The sequence below is a fragment of the Narcine bancroftii genome, chromosome 4 (genome assembly GCF_036971445.1).
Source record: "Narcine bancroftii isolate sNarBan1 chromosome 4, sNarBan1.hap1, whole genome shotgun sequence".
NCBI classification, from domain to species: domain Eukaryota; kingdom Metazoa; phylum Chordata; class Chondrichthyes; order Torpediniformes; family Narcinidae; genus Narcine; species Narcine bancroftii.
The window spans coordinates 88,781,032-88,805,242 of NC_091472.1; the positions used below are offsets into that span (position 1 = coordinate 88,781,032).

Here is a 24,211-nt window from a genome sequence, read left to right on the forward strand (position 1 = left end):
TCTAAGCATTACATGTTCTGATAAAGGTTGATTGTCTCTAGTCAGGCCTGCTGAGTTTCTCCATCATTTTCTGCATTATATTATCTGAGTAATTTCAGAAATGATGTATTGGTCTTGGAGGTTGAGCAGTTTGAATTTGTGGACTGCAAAGGTTAAATAATGAGAGATTCCACAAACAGGTGCTGTATTTCCTGGTGTATAATAGGTTGAAGTGTGGTTTGACTAACATTAAGATAAATAAGTGAGATGTGTAGGTGAATTATTTGTGCTGGTAATGGAACAGAGAAGGGGGAATATGGTCTAAAAGTTACCATACAATTTGATCTGTGAGGTTGGGAACCATGCAGAGTTCCAAATACTGTGACTGTCAAGTAGTTTATAATTAGATTTTTGTTAAACAAAGTTATTAAGGAATGTAAAGACAACTGAGGTAGGAGAGATGAACCATATCTCAATGAATGACATACAAGACTAAACAGTTGCTGCTATTCTAAAATTACTACACTGGCTTCAAAACCTGACAAGGTTCAAAATGCTTGGTAGCTTGTGAGGTATTTTTGAAATGTAGCTTCCATAGTAATGAAATAAAAACAGCAGGCAAGCTACAGATGTACAAACAGCAATATGATACGGATGAGATGACCTTGTTTCTGCTTGTTCCTTACAACATAGGAAGCCACTCAGATCAACGTGTCTCTGTAAGCTTTCCTGTTATTTTCCTGTAGCATACTCTTTCTTTCCCTCTCTCATATACCCATCAACTCCCCACGGATTGGCCTGCCTTCCTACACTGGAGCCAATTAAACAACCAATCAATAGATCTTTGGGATGCAAGAGAAAGCCAAAATGTCCAGAGCACCAAAAAGAATCCCCTTGCTTTTCTCTGTGTATAGTTCCTGTGTTTTTCCACAGAAGCTTAAGTGGGGGAAGCACTTTGCTTTAACATCTTGTTTTCAAAACAGCACCTCTGACATTGCTGTGGCATTACCTTAGATTTTTAACTACCCATCATGAATAAGATCAGTAAATTATCTCTGATCAATTTATAAATCAAGAAATTTGAAATCCTGGGGACTGAGACCAAGAGACACGCGAATTGGCTGATGAAAAGTTTTATTGTCAAATTAGCTTTGTTTATTTTTGATGTATTACATAGGGAAGCTGGGAAATACAGTAGCAAGCAAATTCCAAACTGGCTTTAGACTAATGCAATGCCACTTGCCTTCTCTGGTGATGATGCTAAATTTGCACTTCCTCTACCATCATGGGAGAGAAGATCCAGAAACCAGTGGAACAGCAGGTCCAGACTATTGTAGAATTCCAGTCAATGAAAGAGATTGTTATTGGATGGAATTGTATCCTTGTTAAGTAACCATTCGAGGCAACCTTCAGTCAAGTCCATCTGGCTGTTTTAATGATTTCTTCAAGAGGAATCTTTGGCTAGTTATGTACTGAAACTCCTAGTGCTTCACTAAGAAGAGGAATGTGATTTGGACAGTCAAAACTACTGAGAGACGTTATTGTTGCAGCTGTTTCTGCTGCTCAATCTGTCATCCATCCAGAATCCATAACCCTCCCCATGTTGAAACCCTTTTGATTCCCTAGAAGGGAATGTAAAGGGAGCATCTGTGAGGTTGTCGCATGATATGCTCCAAAGGATACAGAATGCAAGACTAAGTAGTGAACGTATTTTTAAAAATTCTTTAATTTTCAAGTTATGTTGAAAACAGAAGAAACATAAGCATTTTGCCCCTTGTGCCTTCTCCGCTTTTCAATAGAATCACAGCAAATCTTTTGCCTTCATATCATGTCCTTGTTAAAAATTTATCCATCTCTGCCTTGTGTTTTCAGTGCCACTGAGCCTCCGCAAGCCCTCTTGGGCAAAGATTTGCAAGATTAACCACTTCTTGAGTGAAGAAATTCTTCTTGTCATGAATGGCTGATGGTTTACTTTAAGCCTGCGATTCTCTATCTCTACGTATATCCTAGACCTCGAGCATAGAATAGTGTAGCCCAGGAAACAGGCCCTTTGGTCCACAGTGTCTGCGCTGAACATGATTCCTATATTCATTTAAAAGTTCTCTATTCCCTGCATATCCAGAAACCTCCTAAATGCTACTATCGTATCTCATTGAGGAAACAATCCTGCAAGAAGGCGCTATGTTCATTCTTTTAAACTCAAATATATTTGTCCTTTCTGCTTAATGTCTCCTTGTTGACGAACAGGAGCCACTCTGGCCAACAGGTGTACAGTGCAGTGGTTAAACAATTGGTCTAGCCAACCTGAGGAAGGAGTTCCAATTGAGAATTTAAATAGCATCTTTAATAAAAGTGCTTCCAGTAAAGGTGACAACCAAGCTACTGTGGTTAAAAACCTAATCAGTTCTGTGGTGCCATCTTTAGGGATAGAATCATGGTCTCTTTATCTGAACAGACATGCACATGGGGTTCCAGTGCCACTTCTGAAATGGTCCAGCAAGACCAGTTGACCTAATATGGTTGCAAGCAGTTCTCAAGGGAGGCTCAATGCAAAGATGACTTTGGATAAACAATGGATGCTGGCCTTGCAAGATTAAATATTTTGCAAAAAAAAATTGAGTGTTCTCACATACTTGGAAAGATCCTATTGCATTATTTTGAAGTGTTTTTTCTCGTGTCTCGGCCAATGTTTATTATTTACAAACATTGAACCTTCGATAACAAGTTTCCTTTATTGTATTAGTGATGTGATAATTTGCATCAAATTGACTCCTGCATTTCCAGCAAGAACTGAAAGACAAAAATAAATGAGTTGGACAATATTTTAATTTCCAGAGGTGACGATGACATTATATTGATTTAACATTTTTTCTCTCCTTTGTTGAATCTTGCAAATGTAGGTAGGGATTAACCCTCATTATTTTGATTTTAACTAAATGTGTATTGGTGATTCAACAATGAATGGTGTTGCCAACCAGCTTCAAGGGCCTAGGTTTTATCCTTGCCTTGGGGGTTGTCTGTGGATTTTGCATGTCCTTACTATTAAGGGGAAAGAGTTTTTTCATGTGTCTTCTGGTTTCCTCCCCCATCCCAAACCTGTGCTGGTACATTAATTGGTGTTGGTTAATGGCTAAAAGGATGGAAGAGCACTTTAATGAGCATGTTTGCAAGAGAATAAGTTGCAGAGGTACAGGGAAATAAGGAAAGAGGAAATGGGATTGTATGCCAGCACATAGTTCTAATGACAGCTGTCTGTGTCACTGTAAGACGAGGACAAGCTGAGACTAATTGCAACCAGCAAAGAAAAGATACATTGGGTATCATGACTGGTTGAAAGAAAGAAAAGATTTTGCACCAATGGCAGTGCTGCCCTCCCTTGGTGTCGCACTGGAGCATTAACCTCCTAATACTCGCCAATAAAGTCACTCCTTGGGTCCAGTTCATGGCAAATTTTACTTTGATAGAAATTGAGTGCAATTTCAATGCAGCCAATTTTAAATAAGATTTTATGTTTTCTCTTGTAATAGTTAACACTGGTGACTACATCCAGGCAGTTTTGGATCGAAACGTGGCTGAGAATATATCTAGGGTTCTGTACCCCAATGACAACGTAAGTCTTCTAAAACAATGCCCTAGTATGTAAAGGTTAAAACCTTGTGTTTTTGATTCATATTTAATTTTGTGTCCATCTCTTTAAGAAAAAGTATTGGTTGTAGTGTTACCATAGTGAGTATGACATAATATGTAATATCCGCGCAGACTAAGAGCTGGCATCTCATTTTCGACGAACTAAGAAGAATTCATCTTACTTCTTCTTGTATATCTCTTTAAAATTGAATATCATTATGTCTTTAAATATAGCTGAATGCTTTGTTTATTCATCATTATGAAAATCTTAATGTGAAGTTATCAAAATGTTTATCTGTTTTATCAGCGAATTAAAGCTACATAAAACTGCATCTACCAAGTTTGGTTTATTGGATTAATAAGACAGTAATTTGGAATATCGTCCTCGCGTTTCCTTGAAGATGACACATTTTGAAATTAGTAAATACTAGAACCTGGAAAGTGTTGTCTATATAGTGTGCTTTCAGTTGTGTACATTGCAATAATGTTTTTTTTTCCCCAGTATAAATTGCTTTTGAATAAAGGTTTTCATCATTTAAATTAAATAAAAACAGTTTTGTTTCAACTTGCAATTCGAGTCCCGGAACCGAACCCCAACGTAAATCGGGGTCAGTACTTAGACTGTTGCTGTGATGGGATCTCAATGGGTTTTTACTGAAAGTTACGATGTTTACATTAGTATAGTGATTACCTATCTCGGCTCCACCATTTCATCAGATGCAAGGATCGACAATGAGATAGACAACAGACTCGCCAAGGCAAATAGCGCCTTTGGAAGACTACACAAAAGAGTCTGGAAAAACAACCAACTGAAAAACCTCACAAAGATAAGCGTATACAGAGCCGTTGTCATACCCACACTCCTGTTCGGCTCCCAATCATGGGTCCTCTACCGGCATCACCTACGGCTCCTAGAACGCTTCCACCAGCGTTGTCTCCGCTCCATCCTCAACATCCATTGGAGCGCTTTCATCCCTAACATCGAAGTACTCGAGATGGCAGAGGTCGACAGCATCGAGTCCACGCTGCTGAAGATCCAGCTGCGCTGGGTGGGTCACGTCTCCAGAATGGAGGACCATCGCCTTCCCAAGATCGTGTTATATGGCGAGCTCTCCACTGGCCACTGTGACAGAGGTGCACCAAAGAAAAGGTACAAGGACTGCCTAAAGAAATCTCTTGGTGCCTGCCACATTGACCACCGCCAGTGGGCTGATATCGCCTCAAACCGTGCATCTTGGCGCCTCACAGTTTGGCGGGCAGCAACCTCCTTTGAAGAAGACCGCAGAGCCCACCTCACTGACAAAAGGCAAAGGAGGAAAAACCCAACACCCAACCCCAACCAACCAATTTTCCCCTGCAGCCGCTGCAACCGTGTCTGCCTGTCCCGCATCGGACTTGTCAGCCACAAACGAGCCTGCAGCTGACGTGGACTTTTACCCCCTCCATAAATCTTCGTCCGCGAAGCCAAGCCAAAGAAAGAAGAAGAGTGATTACAGTAGTAGACTGGCAATCTAATGATGAAGATTTAACATCCAGGAAACTCCAAACTTGTGAGTTTGAATTTGGTTTATAAAATCTGGAAATATAAACTGCACTGACAGAAGAGCAAAGAACCAGTTTCAGGATATAGAGATGAAGGAAGGAAAATAATGTGGCCTTTTTTTTCTGAAAAGTAAATCATGAGAAAATGTCAGCAGAAATAGAGCTTCTGCAACAGTGAACACATTTACAGATTACGAAAACAGTAGAAAATGCAGGAAGCTCTTTTTTTCAACTAGAGGACCCTTTCATTGTTGCTACCAAACATCATGAACAGTATTGAAAGGCAGTAGCTGTACACGAGCAAGTCCGATTAAGGGTAGACAATAAATGCAGGCCTTGGCCCCAATCACCACATCTCATGAATTCATTTTTTAAATTCTGTGCACAGAATACTACCACAGGAGATGGAATAAGAAAGGCTGAGATTGAAGATGCAATTAAGAGTGTTTGGTAAAATAAAATGCGATAATAGGATTACCTAAATGGATGGCAAGAATAATAATAGGATCACCAGATGGCGATCCATCTGAAGTGGTTATAGCCACATTACACCCTATTATCTTGCACTCCCACCACTGTTTATAAACCAAATTCATTTTGTGTATATGTTTGAAATCGTTCTTTATTATGAAAAGTTGTGGCACTAACTGACATAAACATATACAGTTCTTTGAAGGAAAGGAACTCCGTTTAAAGCAAGAATACTTTGTGGTAGCTGCAACACTCCAGGACATCATCCGCCGATTCAAGTCTTCCAAGTTTGGTTGTAGAGATCCAGTCCGAACCTCATTTGAAACGTTCCCGGACAAGGTAATTTTACCAACTATTGTGAATCATCAGAATTGATCTATGCTGAAATGTAATGGTATGTGTTGCTCAGTTCAGGTGATTTGTGGCTGTAATAAGATGGTTCAGCAGAAAGCTATAATTAATAGAGAATTGTTGCAGCTGACTGGAGATTGATCACGTACAAAGGAAGAGGGTCAATCATCTTGGCCCTAGGACATTACTGCAGGAGATTATGGCATGGGTTTAATCAGGGAATTATATCATGGTTTAATTGTCTGCTGCAATGGTAATTCCTGCATGGAAAGTTTGTATATCTGGTTGATCCCTGATTGAATGGCATTCAATTCCTCCAATAACAATGCCTGGAGAGCACACAGGCATCTTTTTATAAGGGTTTTGATAGAAAACATTTAAATCATTGAAGCATGAATCAAAAATCAATTTCCGTTGGAAAAAGTCTAATCACATCCTATTGATGTTATTTTTGGTGAACCTTAACATCATGGGTTACCATTGACTGGAAGCCTTATAAATATGATGGGTATAAGAACAGCATGGAGGTTGGAGATGCTGTGGCAAACAATTGGCTCCCAGATTTTCCTGAATGTCCTTTGTGCTATTAGTGAGCTATAAGTTGGTATTCCTTTCAGATATGCCACATTTGCCTGTATAAGTGGATTCTGACAACACTCAAGAAGTTTAAATCCATCCAGGACAAAGCAGCTTAGCGGACATGTCCATTTCTGGAGACAAGGTGTCACATTTTCAAGACCCATTATGTTATGGCTGATTGTTACAGCTCCTTTCATCAATACCCATAGCACCTGCAATCTCCCTCAACTAGGAGTGTCTTCAGTTCCAAATACAAACCCTTGTTTTGTCCTGCAATCCAAGATGCACACCATCCTGATGAATTTATTTCTACTTTTAACACTGTATTTAAAGCCTTAAACGTATACTTTTCCTCCAACTCCTCCTAATGAGCACTGTAGGAGTATGTTCAGCAGGTAGTTTGCTATAGTTCAGGAGGGGAGCATGTAGAACTTGTATGTGTAAAACATTCCAATGTCTGCTGTTTCAAGTCGCTTGCTGGTAGAAGATCAAAGTACTATATTATACTTGAAGAGCTTTGGGACAGTATGAAAGCCTGTAACATGCTTTGCAAATTAAGATTTTTAAAAATTGTGTTAAATGTTGTGTATATTTCTGCTGAGGTTCAATAAGTAGTTTCTTGGATACAATTCTCCAATTTTAATATTTAGACATTGCAGAGTTGAGTTCTGATTGAATTCTGGCTACAGTTGATTGTTTATTTCTCCACTGGTCAGTCAGATAGCTCCTGTACTTGGGGACACAGCTGCCCCAACCTCTGGAGTTGAGTGTGAGGGTTAACTCTCAAAACCTGTTGTTGGACAGTAGACAACTATGTAGTTCCTCGTCTTCATTTTCCTTCCAGCCCCACAAATGCATTTTGTTACATGATTTAGGCATGCTGTATGTATTTTCATTCTGTTTTAATTTCTCTTTCTTTTCTTCCTCACATTACCACTGCGCCCCCCCCCCCCACTCTTTTCTTTCTGTTCTCTTTTGTGCGCTATCATGTTTCCTTTCTTTGGCTCTCCCTCATTCTCTGCTTATCTCCTGCCAACATCTGACTTTTTTTTTGCCCCTACCTCGGCCCTTTCCCAACAATGGAGCTTGTTTGATTACTGACACACACAAATGAGAGCTACAGTTAATCAGATTGGCCTACTATGGACTGAAGGCTCCGTGCCAAACAGGATTAAATTACTGATTTGTGAAGTATCTACCTGCTGCGTTCTCATCACTGCAGTGAAGCAAAGTCACTGATGGGGTCAGCTTGTGCAATAAAGTGCATCTAAAGATACAAGTTGTACATATAAACGACCTCTTCTGACCTTGGTATTCTTGAGTGCTTTAAAATTAGGTTGTTTTCGAAGCACATTCACAAAAAGCAACATCGATGAGGTAATTTTTCATGCTTTGTTAAGTTAGTTGAGAGTAAATATTAATCTCAGGGCAAACCACCTACTCTTCTTCTGTAAAGGAGAAATTCTTTCATTATTCCTGACAGTATCAAAAGACTGCACCTTTATCAATATAATATTCCTATACTAGTACTCTGGGAAACGTCAGTGCAGAATGTGCGTACGCATCTCTGAATCAAGACATAGTGTCACAGACCCAAACGGCACTGAACAGGCCTTTTAGTTGACCAAGTTGGCATTATAGACTAAACCCAATTTGCCTATGTTCCTTTAAACCCATCCAGTCCACATATCTGTCAACATTTATTTTGAATGTCAAAATCTTCCCTGCATTTACAGCTTCCTCTAACAACTCTTTCCACATGCAGACTATCCCCTGATTAGAAAAAGTTGCCCCCCAGATCTCTGTTTAAATCTCTCCTTTCTTACCATAAACCTATGCTCTTTAGTTCTAGATTTACTCTATCCATCCTGGAAAAAAAATTGAGCAATCACTTTATCATTGCCTCTCATGGTTTCGTATACCCTATAAGACTACCCTTCATCCTCCTGCGCTCAGTCGATCCAGCCTTCCTATTAACTCCACTTGAACTTATAAGACCATAGAACATTATAGCACAGAAACAGCCCTTCTGGTCTGTGCCAAACCATTTTATTTATTTTTTTTGCCTAGTCCCACTGGCCTGCACCCAGTCCATAGCCTTCCATACCTATCCCATCCATGTACATGCCTAAATTAAGTCCATATTCACCATGTCAGCTGGCAGCTCATTCCACACTCCCACCAGTCTCTATGTGAAGATGTTCCCCCTAAACTTTCCCCTTCAACTCTTAACCCATGTCCTCAGGTTTGTATCTTATCTACCCTCAGTAGAAAGAGCCTATCTACATTTACCCTGTCTATCACCCTCCTAATTTTAAATACCTCTATCAAATCTCCCCTCATTCTTCTTCACTCCAAGTTCTAACCTATGTAACCTTTCCTTGTAACTCAGTTCCTGAAGCCCAGGAAACATTCTAGAAAATCTTCTCTGTACTCTTTCTATCTTAATTGATATCTTTCCTGTAGTTAGATGACCAAAACTGCACATAATTCTCCAAATTTGACCCCACCAATGTCTTAAACAACTTACCATAATATCCCAACTCCTGCATTTGATAGTTTGATTTAAGAAGGCCAATATGCTGGGGGCATGGCCATGCAAAAGACCTAGACGTGTTTTGATTGAGCCCTCCATGAAGAGTATTAAAAAGACAGTTAAAATCAACAATTTTTCACTAAAAAGTGGACAAAACAAGTACTGAGAAATCAAGGCAGCCAAGAACAGAAGTTGAGAAAGTTTCTATTCAGCCAGGAACACCAAACAAAAGCCTGAAAGGGAGCAGCGTAAGAGTGGGCTTGGGACCGGCGAACCCTGGCAGAGCTGGGGAGTCAGGACAAGAACTAAGTATTAGCCTGGGAAAAAAATAGAAAACTTGAGCATTCGATTTGCAGATCGAAAATGTAATGAGAGACATGACTGAAATTAAAGAAATTGTTGAAGACGTAATGGAAAGAATGACCCAAGCAGAAACAGACTTGGTTAAAAACACAAGATAAGCTAAAAAGCTTTGGATGTGAAGAAATGAGAGTCTGACAGACAGGGTCTGCTGGACAAGATTAACCACATGGAGAATTTTAGCAGTTGAAATAATGTTCGAATTATCGGATTGAAAGAAGGAATTGAGGGAAGAGATCCAGTGAACTTCTTTGAACAAATGGATCCCACAAGTGTTGGGAGAAGACAAATTCAGAGAAAAATTACATATTGAAAGGGCTCACCAGACCCTTGGACATCGGAGAGCCGGCGATCAGTGCCATGACCAGTCCTGGTAAGACTTTTGAGTTACTTGCAATGGGAGACAATACTGGGAGCAGTGTATGAATACTCTAAGCAAAATAATGCCCTGTCCGAGATTGACCATGGAAAAAGTGCTATTTTTTTTCAAGATTTTAGTCCTACTTTGATTAAGCAAAGGAAGGAGTTTGATGATGTAAAAAGACAATTGCATTCCAAAAACTTGAAATATTTGATGATTATACCCCACAATTCTGAGGGTTGAAGTAGCAGAAGGTATTCGATTTTTCAAGACTAAGAACGAGGTGGAAGACTTCCTGTGAGGTTTATGAAAAATCTAAGGCTGCCAAAGAGGACGACTGTGAAGAATGTTTACAATGGGACTAAGTAAAAGTAGTTTTTTTTTAAAACTGTCTTGTATTTATTGCTGAAAAGTAAATTTTATTGAAATGTTCAAGAAGAGCTCAGAAAAGAGTGAAAATTGGGGAAAGTATTAACATGGTGGAGACTCCAGTCTAAGGGGGAGAATGGCATCCGGAGAGGAGAATCTATAAAATAAGGCACTAAAGGGAGGGGTTCTCCTTCCTCGAAGGATTCTGCGGACCTTTTTTGCGGATTTTGGAGTTTTCTGTTTACGTCACTGTCAGGGCAGGGATATCGTATGTATTTTTAAAAGGGAAAAGATCACTGTGTTATTTAAATAACCAAAATGGTTTTATTGTTAAACAATATTTGTTTAAAATATCAATGAGGATAGAATGCTAAAATGTATTTATGTTAATGGGATAACAGGCCGGTGAAGAAGAAGCAGGTCTCGGCATACCTAAAATAAAAATTAAAAGGCAAATGTAGTCCTTCTACAAGAAACGCATCTTACCAAATCAGAACATGCTAAATTAAAAATAGGATGGATGAAACAAGTAATATCATCCTCATTTGGCTCAAGAGCAAGAAGAGTAGCAATTTTAATTAATAAGAATATACCAATAATAATAATAGAAGAGACACTGACTGACCAAGCTGGAAGATTTGTGATGGCACATTGTAAAATTTATGCAGAATCATGGACTTTAATGAACATCTATGCACCAAATTATGATGATGATGAAGCCTTTATGAAGGATATCTTTTTTAAAACAGCAGAGGGAAGACTAAATATACTGGTCAGAGGAGATTTCAATTTCTGTCTAGATCCAATATTGGATAAATCAGCCAGAACAGTAACAAGGGCAAAAGCTGCAAAAAAGACACTCTCATTTATGAAGGATTTAAATTTGATTAATATATGGAGGCAGCTTAACCCTGTAGAAAGAGTCAATTTATTCTACTCAAGGGTACATGATTCACATACAAGGATTGATTTGCTTTTAATGTCTGCCCAGTTAAAAGTTAGAGTGGTAAAAACAAAATATTTGGTGAGACTTTTATCAGATCATTCACCATTAATTTTAACTATTGTGATAACAGAAAAACAAGAAAGTATATATTGGTGGCATCTCAATGCCACACTGTTGAAAAGGAAAAACTTTGAGTTTATTAAGAAGCAGAACTATTTTGTGAAACTTATCTTTCTTCTACTGATAATAGCTTTTTAATATGGGATATGCTTAAAGCTTAATTAGGAGGACAAATTATTTTTTATCCAAAAATATTTTGAGAGAACATGCTACAGAGTTGGATGGTTTAGAGAAAGATGTAACAAAACTAGAAAAAGAATATCAAAGAATGGGCTTACAATAAAAATATAAATTATTAGAAAATTTTAAAATTGAGATATAACACATTTCAAACGTATAGAACGGAAAAAATATACTAAAATCTAAACAAAAGTACTATGAATTAGGAGAGCAGGAAAATAGTTTTATCTTGACAGGTAAAGGCAGAGGAGTTATCTGGGATGATAAATGCAATAAAATCAGAGGCCAATATTACAGCATATAATCAAAAAGAAATTATATTTTTAGACAATATTAAATGAAACTATACAAATCAGAATCATTAGGAGATGGATGAATTTTTAGCAAATATGGAACTGCCAAAATTAGAAGATAGAGAATGAGTTGATTTGGAAGCCCCTTTTACAAGAGAACAAATATGACATATTTATCAAGATATGGCAACATATATGGATCATATAGGGGCCCAATTATAATTATAACTATAATAATAAATACACCAATAATAGATGCTGCAGTAATATAAATGCAAATGATTTCCCTGTAGAATTTGTTATGGACAACGTAAATTTGAGGCCTGATGGTGTGTGGATTTGTGAAAAGCGAGTGGTTGGTTTTTTTTTGTAAAAAAGTTTTTTAAAAATTGAAAGCCAATATGCCAAAAGCTTTCTTTAGAACCTTAACCACCTGTAACACCATTTGCAGGGAATTATGTATCTGTATTCCCAGATCCCTCTATTCTACTGCACTCCTCAGTGCCCTACCATTTACCATACATGTCCTTTCTTGGTTTGTCCTTCCAAAATGCAACACCTCATGGTTGTCTGCATTAAATTCCATCTGCCATTTTTCCGTCTGATCCATATTTCTCTGGAAGTTCTAAAAACCTTCTTCATTGTCCACAACGCCTCAAATCTTAGTATCAACTGCAAACTTTCTGATCCAATTTACCACATTATCATCAGATCATTATTGATATAGATGACAAACAACAATGGTCCCAGGACCAATTCCTGAGGAACACCACGTTGGCCTCAAGTCTCTGGTTTCTCCAATCCAGCCATTGTCAAATCCTGTTCATTATTTTACCATGAATAACCAGCGTCTGATCGTGCCTGTCTAATCTTCCATGTGGAACCTTGTCAAAGGCTTTACTAAAGTCCATGTAGACAGCCTTTTCTTCTTCAACTTTCTTGGTAAGCTCCACAAAAAACTACAAGATTGGTTAAACACTACCTACCATGCCCAAAGCCATGTTAACTATCCCTAATCAGTTTCTGGCTATCCAAATAAGTGTATATCCGATCTCTTAGAATATCTTCCAATAATTTACCTACAACTGATATCAGACTTGCTGGTCTATAACTTCCAGGGTTATTTTTGAGTGACGTGGGATTGCCCCACAATGGTCTGTTTCAAGACCATGCTCGCTGGCCGTTGTCCTTACGGATCCTTCGGCCACCAAGTTTGCTGCTGCAGACCACTAGGGAAACTGTTTTCCGTGCTCTGTCACAACTGCCAACCCCTGCTGCCAGACTGATGTGCTATTGGCCCATAGCTGGGGTCCTTTCCAGGTACTGATGGCTGAGCCCAGGGATTTGAAGTCAGAGTTGTCTTCTCCTAGCCTTTGCCTGAAGAGGCAAACCCTGCAAGGCAGCAGGTTGTTTGAATTCAGAGTCTGCTGTCTCTTAGCCTTGGCCTAAAGAGGTTTTGTCCAGCAAGTTTGTCAAATACAACATAAACAAAGTAAATTTTATTTTATTTTTTAAAAGATTTTCGGTCACAAGTTGGGGAGCACCTCAACTGTACTAACGCCACGCTGCTGGGATAAAACAGAACCCCCCTGCCCCCCTCACCCAGGCAGTAACACGAGCAGACTGAATCCACACACACCCCCCCCCCCCAACCAGGAATGAAACTCACAGACCCCCCTCCCCTGACCAGGAATAAAACCCACACCCTCACCTCCCCCGACCAGGAATAAAACCCACACCCACCACCTCCCTCGACCAGGAATAAAACCCACACCCCCACCTCCCCGAACCAGGAATAAAGCATGGAGCTGCGCTCACCCTTGGACTGTTCGGCCTGTGCGGTGCTGGTGTCAGCCCTTGGGGTACTGGTGGCTGCCTTCAGCCTGCTCCTGTTCGCTGCCGCCGTCGCTTCTGTCCTGCTGCCCGCCAGTGTCGTGGTGGGCTTCGGCCTGGCCTGTCGCTCGCAGTGTCCAGGGCCTGGGGATCGCCCTCTATAATTTCTACACTATCTTCCCTCAAGGTCCAAGAGAATATTTTGTTTGGCCCCTGGGATTTATCCACTCTTATTTGCCATAAGACTGCAAACACTTCCTCCTCTTTAATCTGTATAGTTTCCATGATCTCACTGCTTGTTTACCTTATTTCCCACAACTGTGCCCATTTCCTGAGTGAATACTGGTTTGGTGGGGGGGGGGATGAATTAAGATCTCCCTATCTCTTTTGGCTCTGCACAAAGCTGACCACTCTAATCTTCAAGGGGGCCAATTTTGTCCCTTGCTACTATCCTTTTGCTCTTAATATACCTATAGAAATCCTGATGAGGATTTTCCTTCACATTGTCTGCCAAATCAACCTCCTGCCTTCTTTTAGCCTTCCTGATTTCTTTTTTGAAGTTTTTCTTGCATTTTTTTATGCTCCTCATTTTTTTAATACTCCATGTCTATACCTGATGTACAACTCTCTTCTTCCAAACCAGATCGCCAATATCCCTCGAAACCCAATGTTCCGTATGCCCGCTAACCTTGCCTTTAATCCTCACAGGAACATACAAACTCTGTACTCTCAACATTTCACTTTTGAAGGTCCTCCACTTACCTCATACATCCTTTCCCGAAAATAACTTATCCCAATCCATGCATTCTGGATCCTTTCTCATTTCCTCAAAATTGGCCTTTCATCTATTTAGAATCTCAATCCGAGGCCCTGACCTATCCTTCTCTATAATTAACTTGAAACTGATGACATTATGATCACTGGACCCAATATGTTCCCCTACACATACCAGTATTGCACTCTCTCTAGCCATTCAGCCCTTTTACAGTATGGAAGTCCCAGTCATTTTGTGGAAAATTTAAATCTCCTACTTTCACAACCTTGTGTTTCCTGCACTTGCCTGCTATCTCTCTACAGATTTGCTCCTCCAATTCTTGTTGACTGTTGGCGCAAGCAGCGTGGTTGGCATAGTGGTTAGCACAATGCCTTTACATCGCTAGCGATTGGAATTGGGGTTTGAACCCCATGCTATCTGGGAGGAATTTGTACATTTTCCCCATGTCTCTGTGGGTTTTCCCAGGGTGCTCTGGTTTCCTCCCACCCTTCAAAACGTATATTGGGGTGTAGGTCAGGAATGTAGTCCAAAATGGCTTGTTACAGTACTATATGTCTAAATTTTTTTAAATTAAAAATTGGGAGGTCTATAATACAACCTCATGAATGTGGTCGTACCTTTCCAGTTTCTCATCTTCACCCATATCGCCTCAGTAGATGAGCCCTTTGATTTGTCCTGCCTAAGCACAGCTGTGATATTTTCCCTGAGGAACATTGCCACTCCTCTCTCTTTCATTCCCCTCCCTCTGTTATATCACATCTAATGCAATGGAAGCCTGGAACTTAGAGCTTCCAGTCCTGCCCCACCTGCAACCATGTTTTACTAATGGCCACAATGTCATAATTCCATATGCCAATACACATGCTAAGATCATCTGCCTTTCCTACAATACTCCTTGGAGTGAAATAGATGCACCCACGAACATTTCCACCACATACAACCTGTTGACTTCTAATGGTACATGCAATTTCTCATAATCTTTTCCCTCTTCCACACCTCTATCTGCTCCAGCACTCTGGTTCCCATCCCTACAAATCTAGATTAAACCCACCAGAGCAGCACTAGCAAACATTCCCATAAAGAATATTAGTCCCCCTCCAGTTCTCTTCCCTGGAAGAGAGCCCAATGATCCAGAAACCTAAAGCTGTCCCTCATGTACCATGTCTTTATCCACATGTTAAGTTGTGTTATTCTCCTATTTCTAACCTCACTAGCATGTGGCAATCCTGAGATCACAACCCTGGAGGTCCTGTTCCTCAACCTAGCACCTAATTCCCTGAACTTTTCTTGCAGGACCTCCTCATCTTTCCTACCCATGTCATTGGTCCCTACATGGATTACAACATCTGGCTGCTCACCCTCCCTCCGGAGATGTCTTGGACCCTGGGACCATGGAGGCAACATACATCTGGGATACTCGATCTCTTCCACAGGGCCTCTTATTTGTCCTTCTAACTATGGAATCCCCCTATCATTACAGCTCGCCTCTTCTCCCTTCCCTTCTTAGCCACAGGACCAGACTCTGTGCCAGAGACTTCATGGGTCATTTTCTCCCCAACAGTATCCAAAATTATATGCTTGTTATTGAAGGGAACAGCCACAGGGGAGTCCTCTACTGTCCACCTGTTCCCTTTCCCTCTCCTGATTGTCACCCATCTACCCTCCTCCTGCCTCCTAGGTGTGATAGTGTCACTGTAACTCATGTCTATCAGCCCTTCTGCCTCCTGAATGTACTGGAGTTCATCCAACTCCAGCTCCAATTCCTTGTCAGGAGCTGAGGCTAGATGCACTTCTTGTAAATGAAGTAGTTAGGGATACTGCTGGCTTCCCTGACACCAACATTCTGCAAGAGGAGCATTCCCCTGCCATTCCCACTGTTTATGACTAAAGGAAAAAATATATAAAAAACCTTTTTTTTCCTCAAATAGGATGGCCCTTTCTTACCTCATCCTCTATTCACTGAAGCCTCTTGAGCAAAATCCTTTCCACTCTGACTCAGCCCACTTTGGTGATGACTGCTCTGCTATAGTGTCCCTCATTTTTATGGTGATGTTGGGATCATTTGTCCTTGATTGCCCTTCAGATGTTGAACTCCATTGCCCTATCAACTGCTCCTCTGTCTTCATCTTTTGAATTCGATTGCCCAATCAACTGCTATCAGCTGAGTTTCTCCTTTTTCAACCCTTTTTTAAACTCTACTTGAACCTATAATCTTGTGATTTAGAGTCAGGAGCAATATCATCGAGTCAAGACTAACATAACTGACTTTGCAACCAGGAGAGAAAATAAATCTAGTGTCCATCTGTTGCATTTACAAACTTATTGTGTTTATTCGTGAGATTTGGACATTGCACATAGCACATTTCTCTTCCAGAAGGATATTGGTAACCCAGTGTGCTGCTCAGATGGGTAAACGTTTTACCAGTTCAATAGTATGAATGTTAATGTTCCTTTATTCACAGGTGGCCATTCAGCTCAATGACACCCATCCTGCACTTGCCATTCCTGAGTTGATGAGAATTCTAGTGGATGTTGAGAAATTAGAGTGGGAAAAGGTATGATTTTTGACAACTTTTCATTTCATGTTATGCACCATCCCAGGCATTTTACAGTAACAAAATGTATTGATACAGTGCTTTTCACAAAATGTGCAAAGGTGCCTCACAGAAATGTTATCAGTCAAAATCTACCAATGTGTCAGACAAAGCAATATTGAGTAAGATGACCAATAGGATTGTGATTTAATGAGCTCAGTTATATCCAGATCGGAAGTCCTGAGCATTTATTTCAGTGAGCTCTCATTTTTGTTCCTTGCTGAAATTCTAAAATACAGGTTTCCTGCACCTGCCCTGACAGGTGAGACCTTCCCTTTAGCTGAACAGTCCTATCAAAGGCTCTACTTCCTTATACAGCTAGTTGTAGGCCAATTAACCCAGCAGGTTCACAAAACAAAATGTGTCCTTGTCTGTTGTCGCCAATATCACTCCAATCTAATTGAATTGCAGGCTAACTCAGTTCCATGCCCTTCAGTGCAGCTAGGAATCTGGAAACAATTTTGGCCTCAGCTATTATGTCCATATCCTGGTTTAAATAATTATTAATATTTAATACTTTAGCAGTTCAACACTTCACCTGTTTTTATTTGTGATGGAAGAGAGGAAAGCAGCACAGTGAGGAAACAGTATAATGGCAGAGTTTGCGTCATTCTTTTTCAGAGAATCTTTTTAACTGAATAAATGCCGGAAGGTCTTGGATCAAGAAGGTAGCTGAAACTGTTTGTCCTAACCTGCAGCTATATTGATTTGGCCTTGGAGTCTTGTGTTACTGCTGAGATCAGTGTTTTGCCACACATTCCAGGTGGCTCTGAGAAGACTCTGTATTCTATGTTGGATCACACTTTGATTCCATTGAACTGTGTGTTGGCCAACTACTGCCAGCAATATTGGTATGGGAATGGAGACAATGTTCAGGCCAGATTGGAAAATGACAGAGTTTCCTTTCCAAAGGATACCAACTCTCTTTTGTTAACCATATACTGAATGGTTAAAGCAGGTTGGACTTTTTTTCCCCCGAAGCTGGCGATAGATTCTGGAATGATACAAAAGCATCTGATCTGCAGAGACTAGTTTTTCCTCTGATTGCAGACTCCATTCAGCAGCTATCTGCTCATTCACCTTCTTTGCTCTTTGGTCAGGAACCAGTCAGGTGGTGGAATTGTTGTTAGTTCCTTTGGTTCTTGTTGTTTGTGGATGAATTAATCTGAAAGTAGAGTCTGCTTGGTTAAAATGGCCAGAAAAGTCTGAAATTTCAATTAGACCAAAGACATGCTGAGATAAGGCAAAGGAAAACCACAGTAGGTAGAACTAGGGTCCAAAGTTGTCCATCCCTCCTGACCTTGCTCCATATGCTTTGTATTTTTCATATAATTGTTTTTTTTTTCTTGAAAGGCTTGGGATATAACAATCCAGACCTGTGCTTATACCAACCACACGGTGCTTCCTGAGGCTCTAGAACGCTGGCCAGTTCAGATGTTTGAACGACTTCTGCCAAGGCATCTGGAGCTCATCTATGAAATCAACCAGAAACATTTGGATGTAAGAAATATTTAAACCATTTTCCCCACATTCACCTCTTTCAGCTCTTTTGCCTCCCCTCTGCCATTTTCAAGCTTATTGAACCCTGACTTTTGCCACCTTGATTTAACAGCTCTGCTTTTACAGGTTTGCTTTATAGAGAAACAAGAGAATATCTGATGACTATAAACTAATGAGAGTTTAGCTCAGATTTTATTCTGTCCCCTTTGTCCTGTGAGGAGTTGCTCTTTAATGTTTGCTATTCAACCCTTTGATCAACTAGATTGCCTCACTGAACCACCCCTTAATATTCTACATTCAGGAGAATGCATTATTTAATTATCCTTTGTTGTATTTTGCCCACTTCTTTATACTAGCTCATGCTATTATTTGATGTGTCCCTGACACTGCCTTGACTTTTAAGGGCAACCACACTAACCTCATTCAAATGATCGTCCCATTGTTATCGTCAGCCACTGTTTAAATAAGTAAATATTTTGACAAGAACTGACCAAAGGTTAACAAAAGTCCTGATTGTCTATTTTCTTGGATTTAAGGGGAGAGTTTTCTCTCTTTATGTTCTGGTGCTAAGTATACCCTTTCCAAAGCAGAATAATGCTTTAAAATGAGAGAGTGAGGACTAAACTATCATCTCAATTCTGGGATTGTTATTGATCCAGAGTGGATCACACATTTACTGTGGACTTGTCTGTCTTTAACAACACTAAGACTCTCCAAGTAGTTCTGTGGTATTTTGAACAGTTCAAAATATGTCAGGCTTGAAAAGTGACTCTTCCCTTGAAATATTCAGTGGGATTTGTAACTCCTCGCAGGTTTACCCAGTGGGCTGACAATTCCAAATAATAATAATAAAGATTGCACCCTAGTTATACTTATTATTTAGATCACATTCATGGCTGAAATTAAATAATTTGCTTTCATCAGTTTAGTTTAAAGCTTATTTAGTGAAAGAACTAACATTGTAACTAATCTCGACAGGAATGAGCATCTACTGCATCTGGTGCTCCCACTGTGGTCTCCTCCACATCGGAGGGACTAGATGCAGACTGGGAGATCACTTTGTTGAGCACCTTGACTCTGTCCACCGCAATAGCCACCCATTTCAATTCTCCATCCCATTCCCTTGAAGACTTGTCTGTCCATGGTCTCATGCACTGCTAAACTGAGACCACCCATAAATTAGAGAACACCTCATCTTCCAACTGGGCAGCCTCCAACCAGATGGCATTAATATCTACCTCTCTGGCTTTCATTTTTAAAAAAAAAACCCATTCCCTTCTTGTCTCCTTTCACACAGACATGATAAATTCTCACTTAATCCCTTATCATATCCAATGAACACCTTTTGTTGGTCTGGATTCCTCCCCCATTGTTTGAATTCTGAGACTTTCTGGTACATCCTGCTCTGCCTTTTCTGATTTATTTTTCCTTGAAGAAGGGCTCAGGCCTGAAATGTATCTTTGTCTCCTATGGATGCTGAAAAGACTAGCTGAGTTCCTCCAGCGTTCTGGTGTTCCTACTTCAATCACAGCGTCTGCAGTCTATTGTGTTTTGCCCAGATTTCTCATTCCCCACCCATTTGGATGTGAGAAACTAGTAGATTTAAATATTTAGGTTTGAGAATGAGACTTGTTTACCAGTCTAGGCTAACTCAAGTGTCTGCTTCTTGCCCTAGAATATCGCTGCCCTGCATCCTGGTGATGTAGACCGCTTGAAACGCATGTCGCTGATCGAGGAGGGAGATCCTAAGAGGATCAACATGGCACACCTGAGTGTCGTTGGATCGCACGCAGTCAATGGGGTCGCCCAAATTCACTCAGAAATCGTGAAAAGCACTGTGTAAGTGGGCAGTCCTTGTGTAAACCACTAATTTTGGCAGTAGGAGTTGTCAAAGGGCATTCCAGTCGATGAGGAAATTCAGCTGTTCAATAGCTGAGGGAGTGACCAGAGATCTCAAAGTGGTAAGGAGTGTAGGTTTGACAAAGGCCTATTCTGTCATTCCTGTAGATCAGAGCTAACTCTGTTTACCCTTCATAATACCCTATGGCTATCAAGTATCTACCTTAAATTTTGAAATTTTCACATCACCTAGATGAAGCATTATTTTTGGGGTTTCCACTACTTTCTGAAAAGAGGAATAATTCTCCACTTTGCTTCTGAAAACCCAAGTCATTTTTTGCCACCTTGTACTGCTCTTCTCCCACCAGGAAATAATACCATAAGACATAAGAGCAGAAAGAGGTTATTCACCCCATCAGTTCTGTCCTACCATTTAATCATGAGCTGATCCATTTTTCCATTCAGCCCCAATGCCCAGCCTACTCCCCATAACCTTTGATGCCCTGGCTAAACAAGAACCTATCAATCTCTGCCTTAAATAGACCCAAAGAAGGTCTCCACTTCTGCCAGTGGCAACAAATTTCACAGATATCCCATCCTCTGGCTGAAGAAATTCCTCTGCCTCTCTGTTCTAAGTGGACACCCTTCAGTCCTGAAGTTGTGCCCTCTTGTCCTAGACTCTCCCAACTTGGGAAACAACCTTTCTACATCTACTCTATTGATGCTTTTCAACATTCAAAATGTATCAATGAGATCCCATCTCATTCTCCTAAACTCTAACGAGTACAGGCCAAGAACTGTCAAATAGTCCTTATTTAATAACCTTTTCATTCCCGGAATCATCATTGTGAACTTTATCTGAACCCTCTCCAATGCCAGCACATCCTTTCTTAAATGAGGAACCCAAATCTGCTCACAATACTCCCAAGAGGTCTTAACATCACATCCCTGCTCTTATATTCTATTCATCTTGAAATGAATGCCAGCATTGCATTTGCCTTCTTCACCACTAACTCATCCTGCAAGTTTACCTTCACGCTATCTCACATGAGTTCTTACAGGTCCTTTTGCATCTGGGTGTTTTGAACTTTCTCCCCATTTAGAAAATAGTCTGCCCGTTTATTTTTTTCCATCAAAATGCATGACCATACACTTTCCAATATTGTATTTCATTTTCCACTTCTATGCCCATTCTCCCTATCTAAGAGCTTCTGAAGCCTCCACTTCCTCAACACTACCTACTCCTTCATCTACCTTCGTATCATTTACAAACTTGGCCACAAAACCATTCATTCCATGATAATGTAACATAATCCACAACATAAAAATAAGTGGCCCCAACAGCAACCCCTGTGGAACACCACTAGCAACTGGCAGCCAACCAGAATATGATCCCTGTATTCCGACTCTCTGCTTCCAGTCACAGCCAATGCTCTACCCACACTAGTATGTTTTTTCTGTTATACCATGAGCTCTTATCTTGTTAAGTAGCCTGATGTACGGCACCTTGTCAGAGGCCTGAAAATTCAAATACACAACATCTACTACACCCCCTTTATCTAGCCTGCTTGTCACTTCAAGAATTCCAATTGGTTTGTCAAGCAAAATGTTCCCTTAAGGAAACCATGCTGTCTTTGGGTATCTTGTCATGTGCCTCCAAGTACTCTGTAATCACTTCCTTGAAATGATTTAATCATTTTAAAAGCATCAATAGAATTGCTGATACTCAGCAAAAATACCATACAAAGGGAAGTTTGAAAGCATCCTAGGGTTTCATTTCCATCTTTCCTTATAAAGTTAGAGTCAGTTTCAGGAATCTATACTAATTTTCCCCCACTAATTTTCTGTGTAACTTTTCTTTCCCCATTCTCATCAAATCTCCCAGGATCCTGCCACAAAGATGCACACTAGGGGCAATATACAGGGGCCAATTAACCCAACAAACTGCATAATTATGGGATGTGGAAGGAAACCAGAACACCAAGTGAAATCCACATGATCACAGTGAGACCAGCATCTGTGTTTGGGTTTGAACCAAACTGTGAGGCAGCTGCTTCTGTGGATGAAACACTGCAATGATCACAAATCACCAGTGGCTAAAATGTTGACTTGGCCAATTGACCAGACCTGTGGAGTACTCAAATCAATGCGTCTTGTTAAAGGAATGTCTTTCTGAATGCTTATCCTTGATGAAAAAGATAGATCACACTGAATGGAGCAGTTGATGTTCAAAATACCTTTATCGTCTTGAACAGAAAATAGGCAAAATTTGTTTTCTTTTTATTTTCCGTGTAAAAGCACACACAGAGGTGCTACTTGTCTAGCATCGCTCTCAAGGTGAGAAAGTGAAGCAGAGTCTCTTCAAGGACACCATGTGTCTGCAGATCCTGCCACCTCCTCCAAATCTGATGCCCTTTTGTGATCCTGTAGCCTTTGTAGTCACACAGCCTCCTTTCTGGGTCAAACATCCAAGCCAACCTCTGAGGTTCTAAACCCTGGAAGTGATTAGGAAGCTGTCAGCGTCTGAGGCCTTTCAGCAGCCCTTACAAATTCTGGTCATAATGCCTAGATCCCAGAAGTCTGCCTTAAATAAGTCCCTGATTGAGTTTGATGGTGGAGGGGTAACAGCTGTTCCTGAACCTGGTGGTGTGAGTCTTGTGGCCCCTATACCACTTTCCTGATGGTAGTAGCAAGAACTGAGCATGTGGTGAGTGATGTAGATCCTTGATGATTGCTGCTGCTCTGTGACAGCAGCATTCCCTGCAGATGTTCTCAATAGTGGGGAAGGTTTTGCCTGTAATGTCCTGGGCTGTGTCACTACTTTTTGGAGGGCTTTACACTCTGGGGGTATTGGTGTCCCCATACCAAACTTTGATGCACCTAGTCATCACACTTTCCACCACACATCTGTGGAAATATGCCAGGGTTTCTACCAACTGCAACTGAACCTACCACTTGAAGAGGGTGAATGAGGAGGCACAGGGTCTGATGAACATGAAGCTGTACCACCACAGATAATTATGATCGCGAGTCAGGCCAGAAGCTGGGTATTCGAAAGTAAAAGGGTCTCTCCTCCTTACTTTGATGTAATGCTCTCCACTCGCCTGAATGAGTGCAGTCAAGCATACTGTGACCTTGCCCAGGACCTGAGACAACCTGAAAATGCCTACCTTGCAATGACCCTCTCATTTCCATAACAATGTTGGTGAGAAGGATTAATTAATATTGACATTGAACGCTTTGGGGTCATTCATGCTTTATCATTTATTTGTTGTATAACTAAAGTTTTGCAATTTAATTTGATTTATCAAGTACATGTGAATGTAAATCATCAAAAGTATAAATTGATGCTTTTGACATGTTTTTCATAAACACATTTACATTTATGAAATCAATCTACTTGTTAATTATTAAAAATACGAAGTTTAAATAAACTTTTAAGAGTGTGTGGGTCATGTGGAATGACACCTCATCTACTTTTATTGTTACATTGTGGCACACTATCACTCATCCATGGAATGCAGTCACTTGTTAGAGAGATCATACAAAGAAATTGGCTTGGGTTCAACATTGCAATTGTTAATTCAAAACAATTGCATGGGGTAAAGAAAAGTTGTAACACAATTATGATACAGCAGTGATATCTTTTTAATGGAACAGGTTCCACAAGTTGTCTGGTTATGCAAGTTGGGGATCAGCCTCTTATGTTAATTCCCACACCAAATAGTTCATACGTTTTTAGTGAAGAACGTAGTAATTCTAATTAAAGCTGTCATCTGCCCCTGAACATGGCACCATTATAATCCATGAATAACAGCAGTGAATAGAATTCAATACTGCTCATGTTGCTGTGGAGCTCCTAGGCCATTTTTACCCATTGTCTGCAATAACCGATCAAATAACCTGCCTGTCTAGATGCAAATGATTTCAAAGCAGATTTTTCTTGGTCTTGCATT

At 40.3% G+C, this 24,211-nt stretch overlaps 1 protein-coding gene across 2 annotated transcripts in view; it reads left to right on the forward strand.

Annotated features, from left to right (window-relative positions):
• LOC138760793 (glycogen phosphorylase, brain form) overlaps window positions 1-24,211 on the forward strand; it is a 124,102-nt gene that overhangs the window by 81,522 nt on the left and 18,369 nt on the right. For both annotated transcript variants that reach the window (XM_069931892.1, XM_069931893.1), the window contains exons 7-11: window positions 3,507-3,589; window positions 5,815-5,958; window positions 16,785-16,877; window positions 18,270-18,416; window positions 20,092-20,255. In XM_069931892.1, coding sequence (XP_069787993.1) covers window positions 3,507-3,589; window positions 5,815-5,958; window positions 16,785-16,877; window positions 18,270-18,416; window positions 20,092-20,255 — 631 coding nt within the window. The remainder of the gene's footprint in view (window positions 1-3,506; window positions 3,590-5,814; window positions 5,959-16,784; window positions 16,878-18,269; window positions 18,417-20,091; window positions 20,256-24,211) is intronic.